At 34.4% G+C, this 18,522-nt stretch overlaps 1 protein-coding gene across 1 annotated transcript; it reads right to left on the bottom strand.

Annotated features, from left to right (window-relative positions):
* Nucleotides 1-382: 382 nt before the first annotated feature.
* LOC140037577 (low affinity inorganic phosphate transporter 1-like) lies at nucleotides 383-4,331 on the bottom strand. Its single transcript, XM_072081977.1, has 2 exons — nucleotides 4,029-4,331; nucleotides 383-2,333 (listed from the first exon to the last, which is right to left on the bottom strand). Exon 2 carries the CDS (start codon nucleotides 2,268-2,270, stop codon nucleotides 645-647), a length of 1,626 nt encoding a protein of 541 aa, XP_071938078.1. The 5' UTR covers nucleotides 2,271-2,333; nucleotides 4,029-4,331; the 3' UTR covers nucleotides 383-644.
* Nucleotides 4,332-18,522: the final 14,191 nt, after the last annotated feature.

Raw genomic sequence — 18,522 nt, 5'->3', positions numbered from 1 at the left:
TTAAAGTAGGATATTATGGTTGTTCATAATAACAAAAAAGAATGTTAAACAATATAGTAATCATATGGTGTTAAATAGCGTAATAGAATCACATATACAGCACGTGAAATATTACTAGTTGTACAAATAGCAAATATTAAGGAAATATCATCATACCTGTGCAATGATTAAATGACCTTTGCCCTCGTTGCATCATATTACAAAATTTTCTATGGTTAAAAAGCCCAATTTTTTTACTGGTTCCTTGAAATGAAATTTCACTATTAACAAATGATACCAAACATGACAAGAGCAGAAGTAGAAGACAGAAGGTAAGGAAGAAAAAAAATTTTTCAAAAAAAAAAAAAGGGAAAGGAAGAAAACTACTGTAGGCTATAATTAATTAAACACAAAAGAGTCTTCTTTTATAAGAGCATCTATTTTTGTTCACAACTCACACTTACTATGGCAACTCGAATTTAGGCATTGAACTATTCTTATTATACAAGAGAGTAATACAGCTATAGGAGATTAGGAAAAAAGAAAAGGAAAAAGAAACTTATCCATATTTCATCTTAAGATGAGCACTAAGGCTAGAGAGCTTAGAAATCTGAATCTTAAGCTCTGAAGATACAAGCACGAAACCATGCTTAAAATAATTTATTTCAAAATGGAACTGTTCTATTATCACTCGCTCCTTGCAGTCTCGTATCAGTTGCAGTCTCATTTTCTTCATCAATCTCTCCAGAGATCTCTTCCAAAGATTTTCCTTTAGACTCAGGCACCAAGAATGTGAACATCATTCCGAGGGCGTTAACACAGCCCAAAACAATAAGGGAGTTCTTCACACCAATACCAGGAGGATAGCCAGCATCAGTCTTTTTTGGATCAGTGGATTGAGCAGCATACAGAAATCCGAATGCTCCGACAATAGCTCCTGCCTTCCCAGCAGCTGCCGATATACCGTGGCACGTGGACCTTAACCTTGCTGGGAAAATTTCTGCTGGAACAACAAATGTTGTTGCATTAGGACCGAAATTTGCAAAGAAGAAGGTCAGTGAGTACATGATCACAAAGCCAATCCTGTTGTCCCTGTGAGTCCAGTGATTATAAGGAAGAGCTAGGGCAAACATAAACACAGTCATAAAGAAAAATCCCATCAATTGAATGGCAAATCGTCCTATTTTGTCGATCAGTGCTACTGTGAACCAGTATCCCGGGACAGTACTGCAGAGAGCAATAAGAGTTTGAGCCCTTGCAATTCTGTAAACTTCTTCAATAGCACTCATTGTTTGGGCCGGTGGGATCCAACCAATGGCACTGAAGATGTCCTTCTGAAAAAGATTCTGACTGTAAAATGCAATATCCAACAAGAACCATGTGGTAGTTGTTCCTAGCAAATGAAGTCCATGGCGCTTAAGGAACTTCTTACTCCACAAACCAAAATCATTTCCAGGCGCCTGAACATGCTTCTCAACCTTGTCTGGTTCTGCCTCGAGTTCAACTTGCAATACCTTGGACATATCATTAGCAGCCTGTTTGGCATTTTTTGCAACTAAGGCCGTGTAACGGGCAGTTTCAGGCATTTTCATTCGCCAATAGTACGTAAGAGCAGCTGGAATTGCACCAAACATAACAATTATGCGCCAAACATAATCAGCTTCAGACACAGTTGAACCAAGAGCATCATCTTTATATGCAGGAGCAGGAAATCCAGCCTTGAAGGCAGCAGAAACAATAATTGCCACCATCCCACCAGCTAGAATTCCAAAACCTTGCATAGCAAACACTGCAGCAATAAAGGCTCCTCTGGTCTTCTTGTTAGCATACTCAGACATGATTGTGGCAGAAAGGGGGTAATCACCACCAATACCGAATCCTAGCCAGAAGCGGAAGAAGCAAAGAGTGGCCATAACAGCCTTTGGTTTATCCCCAAAGGAAAGGCCGGATGCAATTGAGGCAATAACCATGAGCATGAGGGTCATGCCATAGACTCTTTTTCTCCCCATCTTGTCACCAAGCCAACCGAAGAACAATTGGCCAGCAAGGGTGCCACAAAAGGCAACACCATTGACAGCAGCTGAAACATTTGGAGGCAGAGTGCCAGGCTTGGGTGCATTAGGGACATGATAATAAATCCGGCCGAGCAATTTGGTGACTAAAGAGATGCAGAAGAGATCATAGGCATCAGTGAAGAAGCCCATGCCAGCAATCACAATAGCAGTAAAATGGTACCATTGTGTTTTGGCAGCATCAAGTGCATTAAGCACCTGCAATTGTTGCTGAGGCATGATTACTCAACTTGCTTCACTAAAAACTTTTATGCTGCTAGTAATTTCTGAAACTCTTATATCCTGTAAGATGGCACATAAAAGAACAAGAATTAGAACATCTCGCACCATAAATCAAAGAGTTTCTTGTGACTTACAAATTATGACATCTCATCCATGATAAGGGCCAGAAAAACTATATATATTCAGCTGTGGGGCAAACTTGTGGTTTCATTAGTGTAACAAGTTGGGTAGGTAGACATGTCTGAAATAAAAACAAATACAGGCATGCCCTTTTTTCTTTGCCACGGTTTTGACACTTCCTATGCATGCAAGAATTTTCAAAGTTGGTGGCCCAATTTGTCACCTTTGTGAATTGTGATGGCCACTAAGATGTAGTAGCACTTAATTTGACAATTCAACGATACCATCTGAACCCAACATAAAGCTTAGATTCAAGAAACTTGCGCCAATTATTTGTGTACATTAAAACTTGTGTCATATAATTATCTATAGAAAATTTGATTATACCCCACTGCCAGTCTAACATGGTACAGTGTTAATGGCTCTTGGTCTAGACTCTAGAGTACACCCCCTTCCCACTAAATCTGCAACAAGAAAAATGAAAAGAAAAAAGCCCAAACACATTAGCTATAAAAAACTAAATAGCCGTAGGGTTCGGAGAGGCTCTCCCAGGCAGAATTCCCTTTGTTTAATTATCGGGTGGTTACTATCTGGTGCATAATTTCAACAGGAAAGTTCTACCCCGTTGAACTTTCCAGCACAGTATCCTTCTTAACCACTTTTAAAAGTTCTTTAAAAGAAAAGTTGCTACGTAATTAATCGAAAAGGAATCACTAACATGGTGTTTAAGTATAATTTCCATAAAAAATCTCCAATTCTGCAGGAAGGGGATAAAAAAAAAAATGAGCTTCTCAACATTAGAAACAGAGCATGTGAACCAGGACTAAGCGGACAAAATAGTAGTGGTTCTAAAAAGTGAAACCAAAAGGCTACAAAAAACTTAATCGAACAAAAATAATAGAATCACGCGTTTTTATGGGTTGATATATACAGGAGAAAAGATTCTGAAGTGTTTAAAAGTACAAGAAATTACGATTCTTTGAATCTGCAAGACCACACTCTTGAAGGAAAAGAAAAAAGCAAACTTCCCACCAACCCCACAATCCCCCTCTCTCTGGCCTCTATCCAGTAGACCCCATAGGAAGAAGAATAAATGTGAAAAATCAAATTAACAAGTGTCCAAGAGACAAGGCTGCTATATGGATTGAAAATGGATGGTGGAATTACAAACTCCATCATCCGTTTTAGCTTGTCAATATCAGTGATGAAGTGAAATGATGAAACTAAATAAAAAAGAAGAAGAAGAAGAAGAAAGTGCATAATTGAATATGCAGTGAAGGTTGGTTTTCAGCATATATGTAGACCACAAAACTCATCTATGGAATTAAATATAAACTTTCATAAAGTCCCAAGTCGAATTCCACCTTAAAAATATTGCCAGTCCCTTAACCGGTTTCATTTTCCTTCTTCTCTTAAAACTTAAACTCAAAAAAAAAAAAATTTGTCTAAACGTTTTTGCAGCTAAAATAATGGATAGAACTGGTATTACCATTTTGCTTCAGTCCATATACAAATTACTAACTAAAAAAATCGTGGCAACCAGTGTGTGAACCACATGCATGGCAAGTTCTCTGCACTGCAAATCTTGGATAACAAAAATCCCGACTTAAAAAAGGAAAGAATAGAGCAACTGACCTTTAAAGAACTCGGCTAGAGTTTCAGAAAAATGCACCGTCAAAGGTGGAATAGCTATGGGGCTGTGATATACACTCGGTTTGATAGAAACTTATGGGATGTAATGTCTAAGAAATCCAGCCAAAGAAGGAAAAATGTTCTTGCATTTATGAGGTAGTATAGCCTTGGACTAAAGACACACTAACGATGGAAAATGGCAATAAAAGAGAGCAGAAGAAAAGCTCAATTAGAGCTGTATCTGTATACGAGGATTGCAGTCTAGGAGAGATTATGGATTTATATAGTCTAAAGAGAACGAGCAACCCGTAGGAAGGGGGCATGGGCAGGCGGTAGGGTACGGAGCGGCGTGGGGGGTTGGTTTAACTGCGTGGCTGTGGATGGTTCCGCTTTAACTGCAGTAAATAAGTGAAGTCTTATCAGGCATGACCCGAAAAATATTATAAAAATAAAAACTCATAATTATCTATGCATCTAAAATATATCGTATTTATTTTTTAATGCACTAATATTTATCACCTCTTTCGCAGTAGATACAGAGACTCCGGGTGAATTAAGTGTTCTTGGGGATTTTTCCGGAAGAAGGAGGGGAAAGGTGATGGCGGTGTAGCAGGTAATTGTGGTGGAAGATGAAAATATTATAGTATTGGGTAATTATTTTATTTTTTCCGTAAATTGTATTTGACATTATTGTATGCATTTTTTGAGTTATTTTTTGGAGTTGGTACTACAAAATCTGCAAACTAAAACTGTTTTTGATCCAATCCACGGGGAGCTATTTTTCAAAACATTAATATTTAAAAAATTTTCCTTTTAAATTGCTATTTTCTAAAATTTATGTAGAAAAATATACTTTAGCAATTTGATATATATAAGATACAAAGATAATTCAAACATATGTTTAGGGGTGCAAACGAGCCGAGCTCGAGTCGAGCTTTGACTAATCGAGCCGAACTCGAGTTAATTTTGTGAAACTCGAGCTCGAGCTCGACGAGCTCAAAATATCAAGCTCGAGCTCGAGCTCGACTCAAATTCAAGTCGAGCTCGAGTTCTTAAAAAATAAAAAAAATAATTATTATTATTTTATTTTTTAAAAAAATAATTATTTATTTTTAAAAATGAATAAAATAATAAATTTTTTAATAAATAATAAAATATTAGGGATATATATGTAATTTTGCTATTAAAATAAAAAATAATATATATATATATATAATTGAGCTCGCGAGTCAATGAGGTTAATGTTTTTTAGCTCGAGCTTGAGGTCGAAATCGATTTAATTAGCTCGAACTCGATATTGACGAGCTCGTATTCGAGCCGCTCGCGAGCGGCTCGATTCGTGAACACCCCTACGTATGTTTATGAAAAATATAAATTTTTTTTGAAAAAAATGACTTTTCAAATAAGTTGGATTAAGAGGTGTCAAGTGGACAATAGCTTACATAAATCCGAAATTCAAAAGTAAAATGCAAGTCACCTGCTCAAGGTATCCATTTTAATACACTGATTTACCTTTATTATGCCTTTTGCATTGAAATACATGTGTGATTTAAATTTATTTTGCGAAAAATTAATACTTGAGAAATCTATTATATGTTTACGATAATAATTAGTACCATTGAACAAACAAATCCAAAACTAGTAAAGAAAATCACGGAATCCTCTAGTCTTTTGGTCAAGGTATCTGTCAAGCGTATTCTTATCCGCGAGTCCGCGACCTCGAACCACAAAATGAGATGGGTTCGAAACCAATAGGATTTCGACGAGTTAATGCTTGGAATCGGAAGTACCCAACGTGGCAATATCTGAGTCCCAACAGGGGCTGATTTGTTATTTTTTCGTTGTTTTTGGGGTGCAAATGTGAATGGTATTTTGTGGTCAGCATTCAACGGATGTCTGGTCAACGCTCCACATGTAATGAAATCAGATGAAACGTGTTTGTTTCTCTTCATCTGATCTGCCTTTTCCCGTGTGTTGACTGTCCTGTGATTGATGTATAATTGAGAGCCCTTTTTATTCAAAAGATGTTTTGTTAATCGAATTAATTGACTAATATAATGTGTTCGTTTATTTTTAATATGTTTCGTTTTAAACAATGATTTTTTTCTAACAGATATTATTCAATGAGCACACGTTTATCTACGTATTACATTCTAATACCACTATTTCTTTTTTTAGAAATATAAAAATAAACCGTGGTACGAAGACATATTAATAATTTATCAACTTTAGTCTAATTTCAACAAAAAAATTATATAAATTTCCTATTGTGTCCGTCTCCGTACACGTATCCACCTTTAGACTTCTCCGATGTCAGAATACGGAAATTATTCTAGAATTGATGGACTATACTATCAGACTTTTTTGAGCATGGATAAGAATATGCCTGAGAATTCAATTAGTTTCACTCTCTTTTTTTTTATTGTTATTTTTTCTTATGGGATGGTTGCTTGGTATCCTCCAAAATACATTTGATTGCATGTATAATAGCTCTTGACAGGTACAGGTTACAAGTTATATAACCTTTCCTTTTTTTTTTTCCCCTTTATTTAAAAAAACGATGTGATTGTTTGCATGACTGAACTTAGTGAATTATACTCATAGGATCACATTAGAACCAAAAAAAAAAAAAAAAAAATCTCATGCGCCGATTTGAACTCGTGATAATTCTTTTTCCTTGGTAGGTAATCCGTGACTTCTAATGAACTCCCATTTCTTCTGTTTACACTTGAACTTATGTTTAATTGGGTAACTAATCAAAGGAGTTGATTTATGTCTTGAAAAAGGCTTCTTAATCACTTCATGATAAGCGTTTTGGTCCCGGCAAAAGAGGGTAAGAAGAGCGTAGAAAGAGACGGGAGAATTAAAGGAAAAAAAAAAAAAAAAACACTTTATGTTAGCTCGACACTTACGTCATAGAATACATTAAAGTGATATCTACTTTTTGGTACTCGGTTATTTATTAGTCTAACTTTTAATTTGACAATGCTCTTGTTTTGTAAAATATCAAGCAATTACGTGGCTACGCTACAAACAACAAACTATAACCAAAGCAAGTGTCAATGATAGGATTAAGACAACTAATTTGAACAAAATGTTTTGACCAGATATGATGTTACATCCGTACATAACTGCATATGTATTTAACTAACCAAAAGCTTTTGTTTTTTTTCACGATATGAACTCATTTTTTGTTGCAATTGAGTTTCCACTTACGTACGAAAAAAATATACGTGTTAAACTAATGGCAGAAATTGCATCAGACATTTCCAAATCGCCGAAACCTTTGATTCTTGTACCGATGAGATAAAATAAAATAGAGAAATTGGCGTCATCAAGATCAGAAGCAATGGATCTTGTGCCTAAAATACAATTAAGTGTGTGTTAATTTATTTGTAATCAGTAGACACTCGTCTAGTTCATCATTTGCAAAATGCGAAGATTTGTTTGAAAATTGCTCCTCATCGGTATTAATAAATGGGCGAGCGGGTGGGCTGGGCTCTGAGTGGTTGCACGTTAATTAGGTGGGCCCCGGAATCCTTAACGCACATGAACAAAGTCTTGAGTCAACGACCCAACCGGGTTTTAATGATGGGAAACCGTGAGACGAAAAGGTTTTGTCCTTTTCGACATGGGTCCCACATCCTTTAACTTAAAGTAGAGCACTCGGAAAGTAAACGACATCGGAAATGGTTGGCACATTGCTCAAGTTTGACTACTCGCTTTTGCCTTCTTGACCGTCGTTACCTGTTGGTATGAAAATTGGTTGGTTTTTAATTGCTATGGCATTTAATTGTTTGTAAGTATTAAAAAAATTAAAAAAAAAAGATTAAAATAGAGTGTTGAAGAGATTATTCATTAGTGGGGCTTTTGCAGTTCACAAGTATAATATATGTAGTAGTTCGAATATTAGTTGGTTTTCTTAAAAAAGAAAATGCTTACATCAATTTCATCCTTCATTGTATCATGTCTTAGGCTTTTACTCTGCTTTTAAATAAATATTAGTATAGTAACGTCTATCCAGAGAAATTTGAAACTTTGTTTTATATGAGGCTTCATTTCGACTGAAGAATTTGACAAAGGATTTGAAATCCACTAAAATCGCTTTAGTTGTTTGGATGGTTTAAGAAGAATTTGGAATTGTAATTCACCAATTATTTAAACACACTTTAAACACTAGAATAATTAATAATTTACAAATTCAAATGCATTCTAAATAATTTAAGCACCTACAGAAATTTGAGAGGATTGCAAATCCTTCGTCAGATCTGCCGATCCAAATGTAGCTAATAATGAGTATTTTATCTTACCGCGTTTGTAGCGTAGACATTAAATAGCATACCCAATAAAGGCTAGGAGTGCTCAATTTGTTTTATATCGTCATATTCGAGTTCGACTTCACATGCAGGAAGGATACTCGAACTCGAGCTCAAGTGAGTAGCATTATTTTGTGGTGTTCAAACTCGATGCAATGCTCATAGAACTTAAACTCGACTTGTACGGGGTTCGAGTCAATGCGAGCTTTATATATCAATCTTGACTCAGGAAGATTTGGGAATTTCATTTTTCTTGACAATTTTTTAGTAAAAAGATATTATTACCCTTCAAAAAATTTCATATGACCTGAAACATTTCGTAATTTCAACCACTCTTGTAAGCACAAGGATAATTTTATAATAATAATATATTAAAGAATTAAAATTTAAAAACTTGATAAAGCTCGACAAGCCTTGTTATTGAATACTAGAACTCGATAGTTGCTAGATCCATTGAGCTATTCGAACTTGGTCAATTCAAATTCGAGGGGAGTTTTTGATCGAACTGCTCGTGAATAGCTCGATTCGATTACGGCCCTAATTATCATAGAGTTTGGTTCGATCACAGCCCCAATTATCATCTATGCACGACAAAATATCATCTATGCACGACAAAATAGTGCATGAATCAGGGACCACAACCATGCTCTTCCCGGCAACTCGGTTCAATTACAATCCTAACTTTATCATCTATGCACGACAAAATAGTACATGAATCAGGGACCAAAACTGTGCTCTTCCTCGTCTTTTATTCTTTTCTCTTCTTTCTTGTACTTTGGCTCATCTTAGTCGGGCGGGGCTCACCCTTCCTTGCGAAATTACACATCAATTTCCCAGCATCTCATCCTCATTGCGAGCACAAACTCGTTATCCCATCATCTTCCCCTCATTTATCATTTATGTAGTCAACAAGAACTTGAAGTAGCTAGTGTACATTATACTGCACTAGCTAGTCAACTGTGTCATATCACACTAGTGTAATTTTTTTCATGCTGCCAATCAATTTCCAAACTCATCTTTGTGTCGACCTAATTGCTAATGGTAGGGGTGTACAATGAATTCGAATTCGGTAATTTGAAAGTTTGAATTCAAAAATTTTAAAAATTTTGGCATAAGAATTACCGATCGATTTCGATTTCGATTTCGAATTCACCAGTTCCGATTTCGAGTTCGATTCTGAATTCACCGAATTCGAAAACATTTTTTTCCCTTTTTTTTTTCCTTTTTTGTTAGATGTATTGTTATATAATATAAATTTTATATTACATATTTTATAAAAAAATATTACTATATATATAAATATATATTATAAAATGAAATTGAAATAAAAAATTATTATTATTTTATATATTTATAAAACGAAATTGAAATAAAAAATATTATTATATATATAAATATAGATTAATATATATTATAAAACAAAATTGAAATCAGAAATTTCGATTTCGATTTCCGATTTCAAAATTTGAATTCGAAATCAGAAATTCCGATTTCAGTGCCAAATTCAGAATTACCGATTTCAAAAATTCTGAATTCAATTCGAATTCGGCCGATAAATCGAAATTTTTCTATTTTGCACGCTCCTAGCCAATGGTACCATATCCCAGGCATCAATTGCTATAGTAAATGGCTATGGTGAAGTTATATGGGGTGTACAAACCAATTCTTACTGAATGAAGTTATGGGGAAACTATACCTCGCTTCTCATGTCATTTTCGAAGCATTGGCTAATTGATTGTGCCCATCCTGCATAAATTCTCAGGGCCTTTTTTTTTTTTTCCTTTTTTTTGGTGGTTTCAAGGCTCTGATGTAACAGTATATGGTTGGAGTCCTTGGGTTCCTGACTATGTATAGACAAGAAAAGCATGAAATTTTGGGGCAATGATACCTTAAAAATGATAAAACGTTTTTGTTAGGGTCACTTTGGTGTGGACGAAGTTGGTTACACGCTGAATTATTGGCACACTAAATTTTTTCCAAACATATCGAGAATCTTATTCACGTTTCCGCCCTTTTCAGAGTGCTTTGGTACGCATATATATAAAGAGACACAAACACATCCATTGAAACTTTGGTCTAGGTCCACATGAGCATTTTCTCTCTTTTTTCTCTTCTAGTAAGTCAATGCATTTGTAGCATAGGCACTATTAGCATACACAACAAACGCTAGGAGTGCTCAATTTGCTTTTATTTCTTTCCCATTTTCGTTATAATGTGGTCCAATAACTAGATCAATTATCCTTTATGCACGAGAATCAGGGACCAAAACTATATGCTTTTCTTCGTCCTTCTTTCTCCTCCTTTCTTGTCCTTGGCTTATCTGAATTGAGTGGAGCTCACCATTCCTTTGGAAATTTCACATTAGCAGTTGTGCTGCACTATCTCATCCCCATTTTGAGCACAAAGTACCGATACAATCATCTTCCCTTCATCAATCATGGCTATATTCAACATGAAGTAGTTAGTGCATATTATACAGCACTAGCTAGTCACTTGTGTCATATCATGCAGGTATAATTCGTTTCGTGCCAACCAACTCAATTTCCTCACTCATCTTTGTGTCGACCTAATGCCCAGCGGCGCCGGGGCTAGCTCCTGTTTCAACTACCATATACTAGGCACCAATTGTGGCAGTAAATGACCATGGTGAAGTCATGTAGGCAATGGATCAATTTTCTGTGCTATTAAGCACTTTTTGTATAGATATAAGGGACTTTTGCTCCAGGTGTAAAGTTCAGTTGATGATCAATATATCTCTAATATCGTTAAAAAAAAAAAAAAAAAGTCATGTAGGCGATGGCGGAATCAGAATTTTGCTTTAGGGGGGCAAACATTACACAAATATATTATAACCTGATACTCATCATAAATTTTTAAGTTATAAATTTAGAATAAGAATAGCTATTTAAATATTTAATAACTAGGATTTGTGATATTTTAAAATAAAATTGTCTTTAAAAATAGAGTCCAGTAAAATAGTTAATGCTTGAAGTGGTTTAATGGAGTTGGCGGATATCAATGCTTGATCAAATAGAGATAGAAGCTAAAAATTTTGGTTTTTATTTTGACTAAGACTCCTTTTTTTCCTTTTTTTTTTTTGGAGGAGAGAGGGTTGGATTAAAGGATAGGATGAAAAAGATTATAAGTGGGAGGTCTTGGACCTCCCACTTACAAATATACATACACAAGACCTCCCACTTACAAATATACATACATATATATATATATATATATATATATAACACATTGATAATTTGTACCCTATCGTTAAATCTTCTTTTACTTGTGTTCGATTTATTCTCTTTGTCTTGTCTTTTTTTTTTATTTTGCATATTGATATAGTGTTTCTTAAGTTACTATTTTAATTAGTTATTATTTAAAAGTTAGACTCATTAATAATGCTATAAAAATATTGAAGTGAAAACTGATATGTGTGCTAATATAAGGAAACTAAGACTTGAATTGCTATACATAGGATTTTTTTTTATAAAGAATAATTAAAGGAGATTCTTTAGTTAGTATTTAAAAATAGTATATACCAAACACAAATACTAATTACATATTAAGACTAGTTGTATAATAAATTTGTATCTTATGCTAATATAAAAAAAAAACTAAAAGTTGGTTTTAAACAATGACATTTAAGTAGATTCTCTAAATGATAAAATTTGATTTAGAAATTAGGACTTCATATATAAGTTTGAAAAAGTTTCAGGGGCCTATATACATTTTCTAAGAAATTCGCGAGACCCCTATCGCTCCCCCTTAGTTCCGTCCACGGGGGGAGATAGTATTGGATAGGTATAATGTACCAGCTACTAACGACTAAATGAAGTTTCTCGGAAATTAGCAAGACTTTGCTTCTTAAGTCATTTCTGAAGCATTGGTAAAGTTCTCAGGTTATGTTTCTTTGTGCTTTTCAAGTCTTTGATGTATCAGTATATCGTTGAAGTCCATAGGTTTCCTGACTATGTATAGACAAGAAAAGCAAAAAAATTTGGACTCCTTCCTTAAAAATGTTAAAACATTTTTGTTAGGTCACTCCTGTTTCAATTTTGTGCTTCAATTTTGCTGGCGCTATAAAATCAGCGGGGGTCTTCGTCACTGGGGCCTTGACGGTTGATGGCCAAAGATGTTATGATAATATTTTCCTTTTGTTGCCGAAATTATTTATTATTATTATTATTATTATTGTCCTTTTTTTTGTCCAAGAAAATAAAGTTTGATTTAATCTCTATTTTCATTGTTTAAGTTTAAAAATAAGTCAAATCAGCTGTTTTTAACAAATTTTGGTTAAGTATTTAAGTTTTGAATAATTTGACAAACACAAAATAATAATAATAATAATACTTTAACCTTCTACATGAACTAATATAATAAAAAAAAAATTTTTAAAAATGAAAGTTTAAAATTGCCTTCTATATATATATATATATAGAAGGATTGGGAATTCGTATCTCCACTCATATGTGATCGATCATACGGCTACAAGCTTTGTAAATTGTATGCACTTCTAATTTTTAAGTAAGCTAACACATTAAAGGCTCATAGATAAAAATTTGTACCTTCATATACTCTAAAACTAAAACTGTATTTTTTTCCCTCTTTGGACTAAAAATTGAAATTGAGGCCTCCTGGGAAAAAATATCAGTTAAACCCATATTTCTCAAAAGTAACAAGCACGGTCAGCTTGTTATGTAACAACTTCCCAGTCTCATTTTCTAATTATAAATTAGTGTAAAAAGAGCTTGAATATTTATGTATTGACATTTCTTCAAATTTTAAGTCTTCGTTGGCCAAGGGAGCTTGCTGGAGAAAATTTCTTTTAGGTGTATGTGATTTCGAGAAATTACAGAAAAAAAAAGTAAATACAATTTCGATGTCCATGGTCTTGACAATGAAGCTGCATTATAAATGATTCTATTGAATTGATTCGAAGTCACGAGCAAAGAGAGTTTGGACATCACTTATAAGACATTCCAAACCATATTGGTGCATGCACTTTTGAGGGTTAGATAAATCAGCATAAAGGCGACAACTTCTCTTCTTACTTTAACTTAAAATCATTCGCCCGTAACCTTAGATTCTAAGTGCTAATAAGTGTTTTATTCTTTCCGTACGCGTTTATCCAAGTACTAATGCAATTAGTGGCATCAGTTTCCTTTTCCAGATATATTGTTAGGTCTGGTCCCAGAAAATTGACCAACGAGAATAACAGGATTCTTGCCAACTCAATAATGATAATACCAAAACAAATAAATCAAACAGAGAAACACTAAATTTATGTGGTTCAATCAAATCGACCTACGTCCACGGGCGAAGGGATAATAGATTTATTATGACAAAAAGAGAGAGTACAGCAGAGAGAGTACAAAACCCTAAAAAATAATTTTCGAGCCAAAAAGGCACCTAAAATTGAAAACACAATAGAATCTAAATAACACTAAATGCTTAATGGCCCAAAAGCCCATGACTTGCTTTTTTGGTTTGATGCCAAACCAAAACCTCTCTTATTTGGGGCGTGAGCTCCCTAAAACTCTCTTGAACTGGTGCACACGACACTTGGACTAGTGACCTTAACACAATTAAACTCACTTAAGTCTACTATATTTATAACCACTAAGAGGAGATACTTCTTTATAAAAGTTCCGATATGGGATATAAAGATATACTCAACAAATCTCCACCTTGACGTGTATTCAACATCGGTAAATAGTAGACAAATTGCAAACAAACTCCATCTTCTCCATAAAAATCTCAACGGATCTCAACGAATTACAAAAGTCCCAACGAACCACAATGAGTCCTAACGAACCAAGATACAAAAGGCTCAACATGCCCCACAAAGGTTCAACAGATCCCAACGGACTAAAAAAGCACGAACATAGTAATCTTGCTCCACCTTTTTGTCAAAACCCTTAACGAGTTCTAACGGGTCAAATAACTCTTCTTCAAATCCCAATTGAACTCCAATGAATTTTTTTTTCTTTTACTCTCTGTAGCACCCAAAATTTGTTATTGTCATCAAGAAGCCAAAATCTGACCATGACCCCAAACTTGAAGTTGAATCTGAAACCTGAAACTCTGATACCAATTTGTTAGGTCTGATTCTAGAAAATTGACCAATGAGAATAATAGGATTTTTGTCAACTCAATAATGACAATAACAAAACAAATAAATCAAATAGAGAAACACGAAATTTACATGGTTCGATCAAATCGACCTACGTCCACGAGCAAAGAGGTAGCAGATTTACTATGACAAAAAGAGAGAGTACAAAACCCTAGGAAATAATTTTCAGATCCAAAAGGCACATAAAACTGAAAACACAAAAGATCTAAATAGCACTAAATACATAATGGCCCAAAAGCCCATGACTTGTTCTTTTGGTTTGATGCCAAACCAAAACCTCTCTTAGTTGGGGCATGGGCCCCCTAATACTCTATTGAACTAGTGTACACGACACTTGGGTTGGTGCCCTTAGTACAATTAAATTCACTTAAGTCTACTATATTTATAACCACTAAGAGAAGATACTTCTTTATAAAAGTTTCAATGTGGGACACAAAGACATACTCAACACGTGTTTCTCTTGGTTGTGTGAGTGGTTAGCATTAGAAGCGTTCTAAATTGGTGATTTCGGCCTAACAGCATCAATTTTCTATCGACTTCTTTGGATTCTTAAAGATCATGATTTTGAGAAGAGTGAAAAATTGATGGCCCTCAAATATAAAGTTGATGGAGTTGATTGAAGTCCACAGTCACAAGAAATCCTTTTTCAATGTCAAAGGAAATACTCCCTATTAATTAACCCTTAGGCCACTTGTCTTCCTCTTGATCCTACAATTGTGACAATGCAAAGCAAGTCTTATAAGTTACCACATTCGAGTCAAGTTTTAGAAGACAAACGTCCTAACCCTATCCATCCTTCCTTGAGTGATGTATATATGCTTTCTCATGACAATTGTCTTACCTCCACTTTGTGTGAACATCGATCAACAAACAAACAAGTACGTTTCTAATGGTATCCCTAGCTAGTAATTCATGAGATCAAAGAAAAAAAATACCTAAAGTATCATAGTCTAGTTTGATTTTTGTAACGCGAGAATTCTTGAGGCCGATGGTCAGATATGCCACAACTTTGGCTGGATTACAGGATTAGGCGGTTGATCAAGTCAAATCTTGATCATTTTAATTTGTCATATCATAACATACCATACATGCACAAAAGTCCAACTTTCTTTTCTTGGATGGAGCGAGATAAAATTCCCATTTATTATTGAAAAATAGGATGCATGTGTCCTTGTAAGTTCTAGAAATTCTACCAGTTGGTAGTGACCAATTAAATTTATAAAAAAAAAAAAAAAAAAAACCCAAAGGTAATCGACAAGGGGACACTACAATTTTCATTTGATTGTGTTAAGTTGACTTATTTGTCCCACTGAAATTATATCTTATACATATGACAAAATCAATGTGCATAAAGTGTGGACAATTTTTTGCTCCTAATCTTGCTGAGTTTGAATGTAAGATAACTTGATATTGAGCAATATTCGCTTAAAATAATATTTTGAATCTTTTCATCAAGTTCAATTTGCTTTGTCGGGCCGACACAGCCTTAATCTTGAGATTGAAATAGACCTTCTACCGTACCCACTTAGTATAATTAAGTCATTCTTCGCCAGACACTTTGAACCAAAGAATGTTTTTTATTGTGGTGATGTGATATCACCAGTCAAAAAAGGGAAAAATCCGAAAAAATTAGAAAGATATGTAAAAGATATTAACACTAGCTATGGGCCTCTGAAGCCATTCTATTTCACGTACTGGGATCAATTTGTCATCACCAAAATGATTGTTTTTACTAGGAAATGGTTGGTATATATATATACAAAAGTAAATTAGAGAAGAGAAAGAAAAGCACAAACGCTTCTAGCTAGTGTCACTACTAGTCTACTAGCATATAGTCTATCTATCACAAGATCAATTTCAGCTGTGAAGGTTAGCCATTAAATAGTAAATCTACACAAATTTCAAAGTTTATTCGCACTCGGATTTTTTTTTAATTAAATGGTTTGAAAATGGTACAAATTTTAAATTGTCTCTTCTCCCATACACAAGTTTCTCCCTTAAAATCAGAATTAGCCCCCCCCCCCCCCAACTTCCAAATGCCAACATTGATCAAACCAGAAGCATGATAATAAAAATTTGGAAATGGGACGGGAACGGTTAACTTGATTTTCACGTCATGTATGGAGCCCACAAAAAATTGTTCTAAAGTTACTTCATGTGTAAAGAAAATTACGCGATATGTAAAAAATATTACGCGCGGTTGAAAAATGCACAAACCGGCACAATCGGTTGTTTGTGCCCCTTGTCCTAAAAATTTGAACCTAACATTCATGTAAAAAGATGCTTTCTTTGTCGTCCTTCTTCCCCATATTTTCAATAACATTAGATGTCTTTTCGTTCATCATGCTATCTATATTCAGGCGATACATTACCTGGAGGGTGGTGCTAGAACCACAAAAAAAGATTCTAAAAATTGTATTTTCACCATTTTAGAATTGAGATTTTTCTCAAAAAATAAAAAATAAAAAATCTGCCAGAACAGATTCCTCTCACAAAAGGCTTAAAAGTTTCGTATTGAACTTCCCCACTTGTACAAATGTCATTTTTTGCTTCCCTCAAAGAAAATTTTCTGGGTCTTGCATATGGCATCATATGCCAAAATTGTTTTGTTCCTTATTTTGTTGCGTGTCAATTTCTCCTGGGATTCGGAAATCGTCGTCAATAGCAATATGTTTGTAGTTTGCAAAACGTTTATACACGGGCAACGAATCTTAGAAGTTGAAATTACCTCCAAAAGTAGCGGCCACCAACTGCTCCAAAACAAAGACAAATGCATGAACCGAACTGAATAATATGTTACTAGACAATGAAACGTTATTAAGGAGGAAAAAATGTCAATAAAGTTAAAAAGACAACCATGACTTTGATATCCAGGACTTTTGGAACTTGAATAGTTGGGTAGTAAATTTCATGGGATGTGAAAGTCATGAAAAATCTCCATAAAATGGAAAACAGATTCCTCACGGGTTCCTGTAAGGGGAGTAGCAATTATTTATTTACACGTTATCCAATTGTCTCAGACATCAATCTAAATGCACGCGCAAAGTTTTGTTAATCAAAAATTGAACATTTGATAATTTTTTATTAGATTTTTATACATGGAAAAGTGAAAATTTGAGAATGACTAAAACATAATAAATGAGATTATCCAATTGTCTCAAACATCAATTATTTACACGTTATCCAATTGTCTCCGACATCAATCTAAATTCTCACGCAAAGTTTTGTTAATCGAAGATTGAACATTTGATAATTTTTTATTAGATTTTTATACATGGAAAAGTGAAAATTTGAGAATGACCAGAGAAAAAAAAAAAAAAGCTATCCGATGCTCCCATATTTTTTCGTTTTTTGATATTGGGTCAACAAATTTGTTTGAGATATTGGTTCATGCAAGTTATTTGTCATTGCACGTTAAAATATATTATTTTAACGGAGAAAAGCCCATGCAACGCCAACAGAGCTTTAATAAGCATACTAAATAGGTTAAGATGATGGATTATAGCAGATAAGTACATAAATCATTTTTATTTTGCTAAGCTGCAGTCTAATTATAAACTGCTTGAAAAGTTGAAAGGGTTTGTTTACATTTTGGCAAAATTCTGGACTTTTATGTTTGCAAATTAATGAAGATCAATCACTCAATTCTTGGGTCCCTTTTGGAATTGACTTCGATGATGATGGCATGCAATTTACGGCGACGACTTGGAATTTGGGATAGCTTGGTTTTCTGCAAGTGGGGCTAAAAACAGCCTCACGATGGACGAGGGGATTTTGGTTATTTTGAACGGCACGTAACTTTAGTTGCACACAACGTAATTTTATTTACATAATATATAATTTTAGTATAAAATTTTATAAGTCTCATATATGATGTGAAAATCGATGCATAACTTGTGATCTGTACCGTATAATTTATTAAAATCAAATCATGATCATTAACAGCTCAAGAACGATCATTCTATGACCGCTCCTGCCCCGTTTCCCCTCGTGATCCCATCTGAGCATCCACGGAACTAACCAAATAATCAGATCACTTTCTCATAAA

Source organism: Coffea arabica, chromosome 3c (assembly GCF_036785885.1).
Source record: "Coffea arabica cultivar ET-39 chromosome 3c, Coffea Arabica ET-39 HiFi, whole genome shotgun sequence".
Lineage (NCBI taxonomy): Eukaryota > Viridiplantae > Streptophyta > Magnoliopsida > Gentianales > Rubiaceae > Coffea > Coffea arabica.
Note: the sequence above shows the minus strand (reverse complement) of the source record. Positions and strands in the feature narration are given on the sequence as shown.

Excerpts from the sequence above, each read along its gene's own strand:
- LOC140037577 (XM_072081977.1), bottom strand. The coding sequence starts at position 2,270 with ATGCCTCAGCAACAATTGCAGGTGCTTAATGCACTTGATGCTGCCAAA.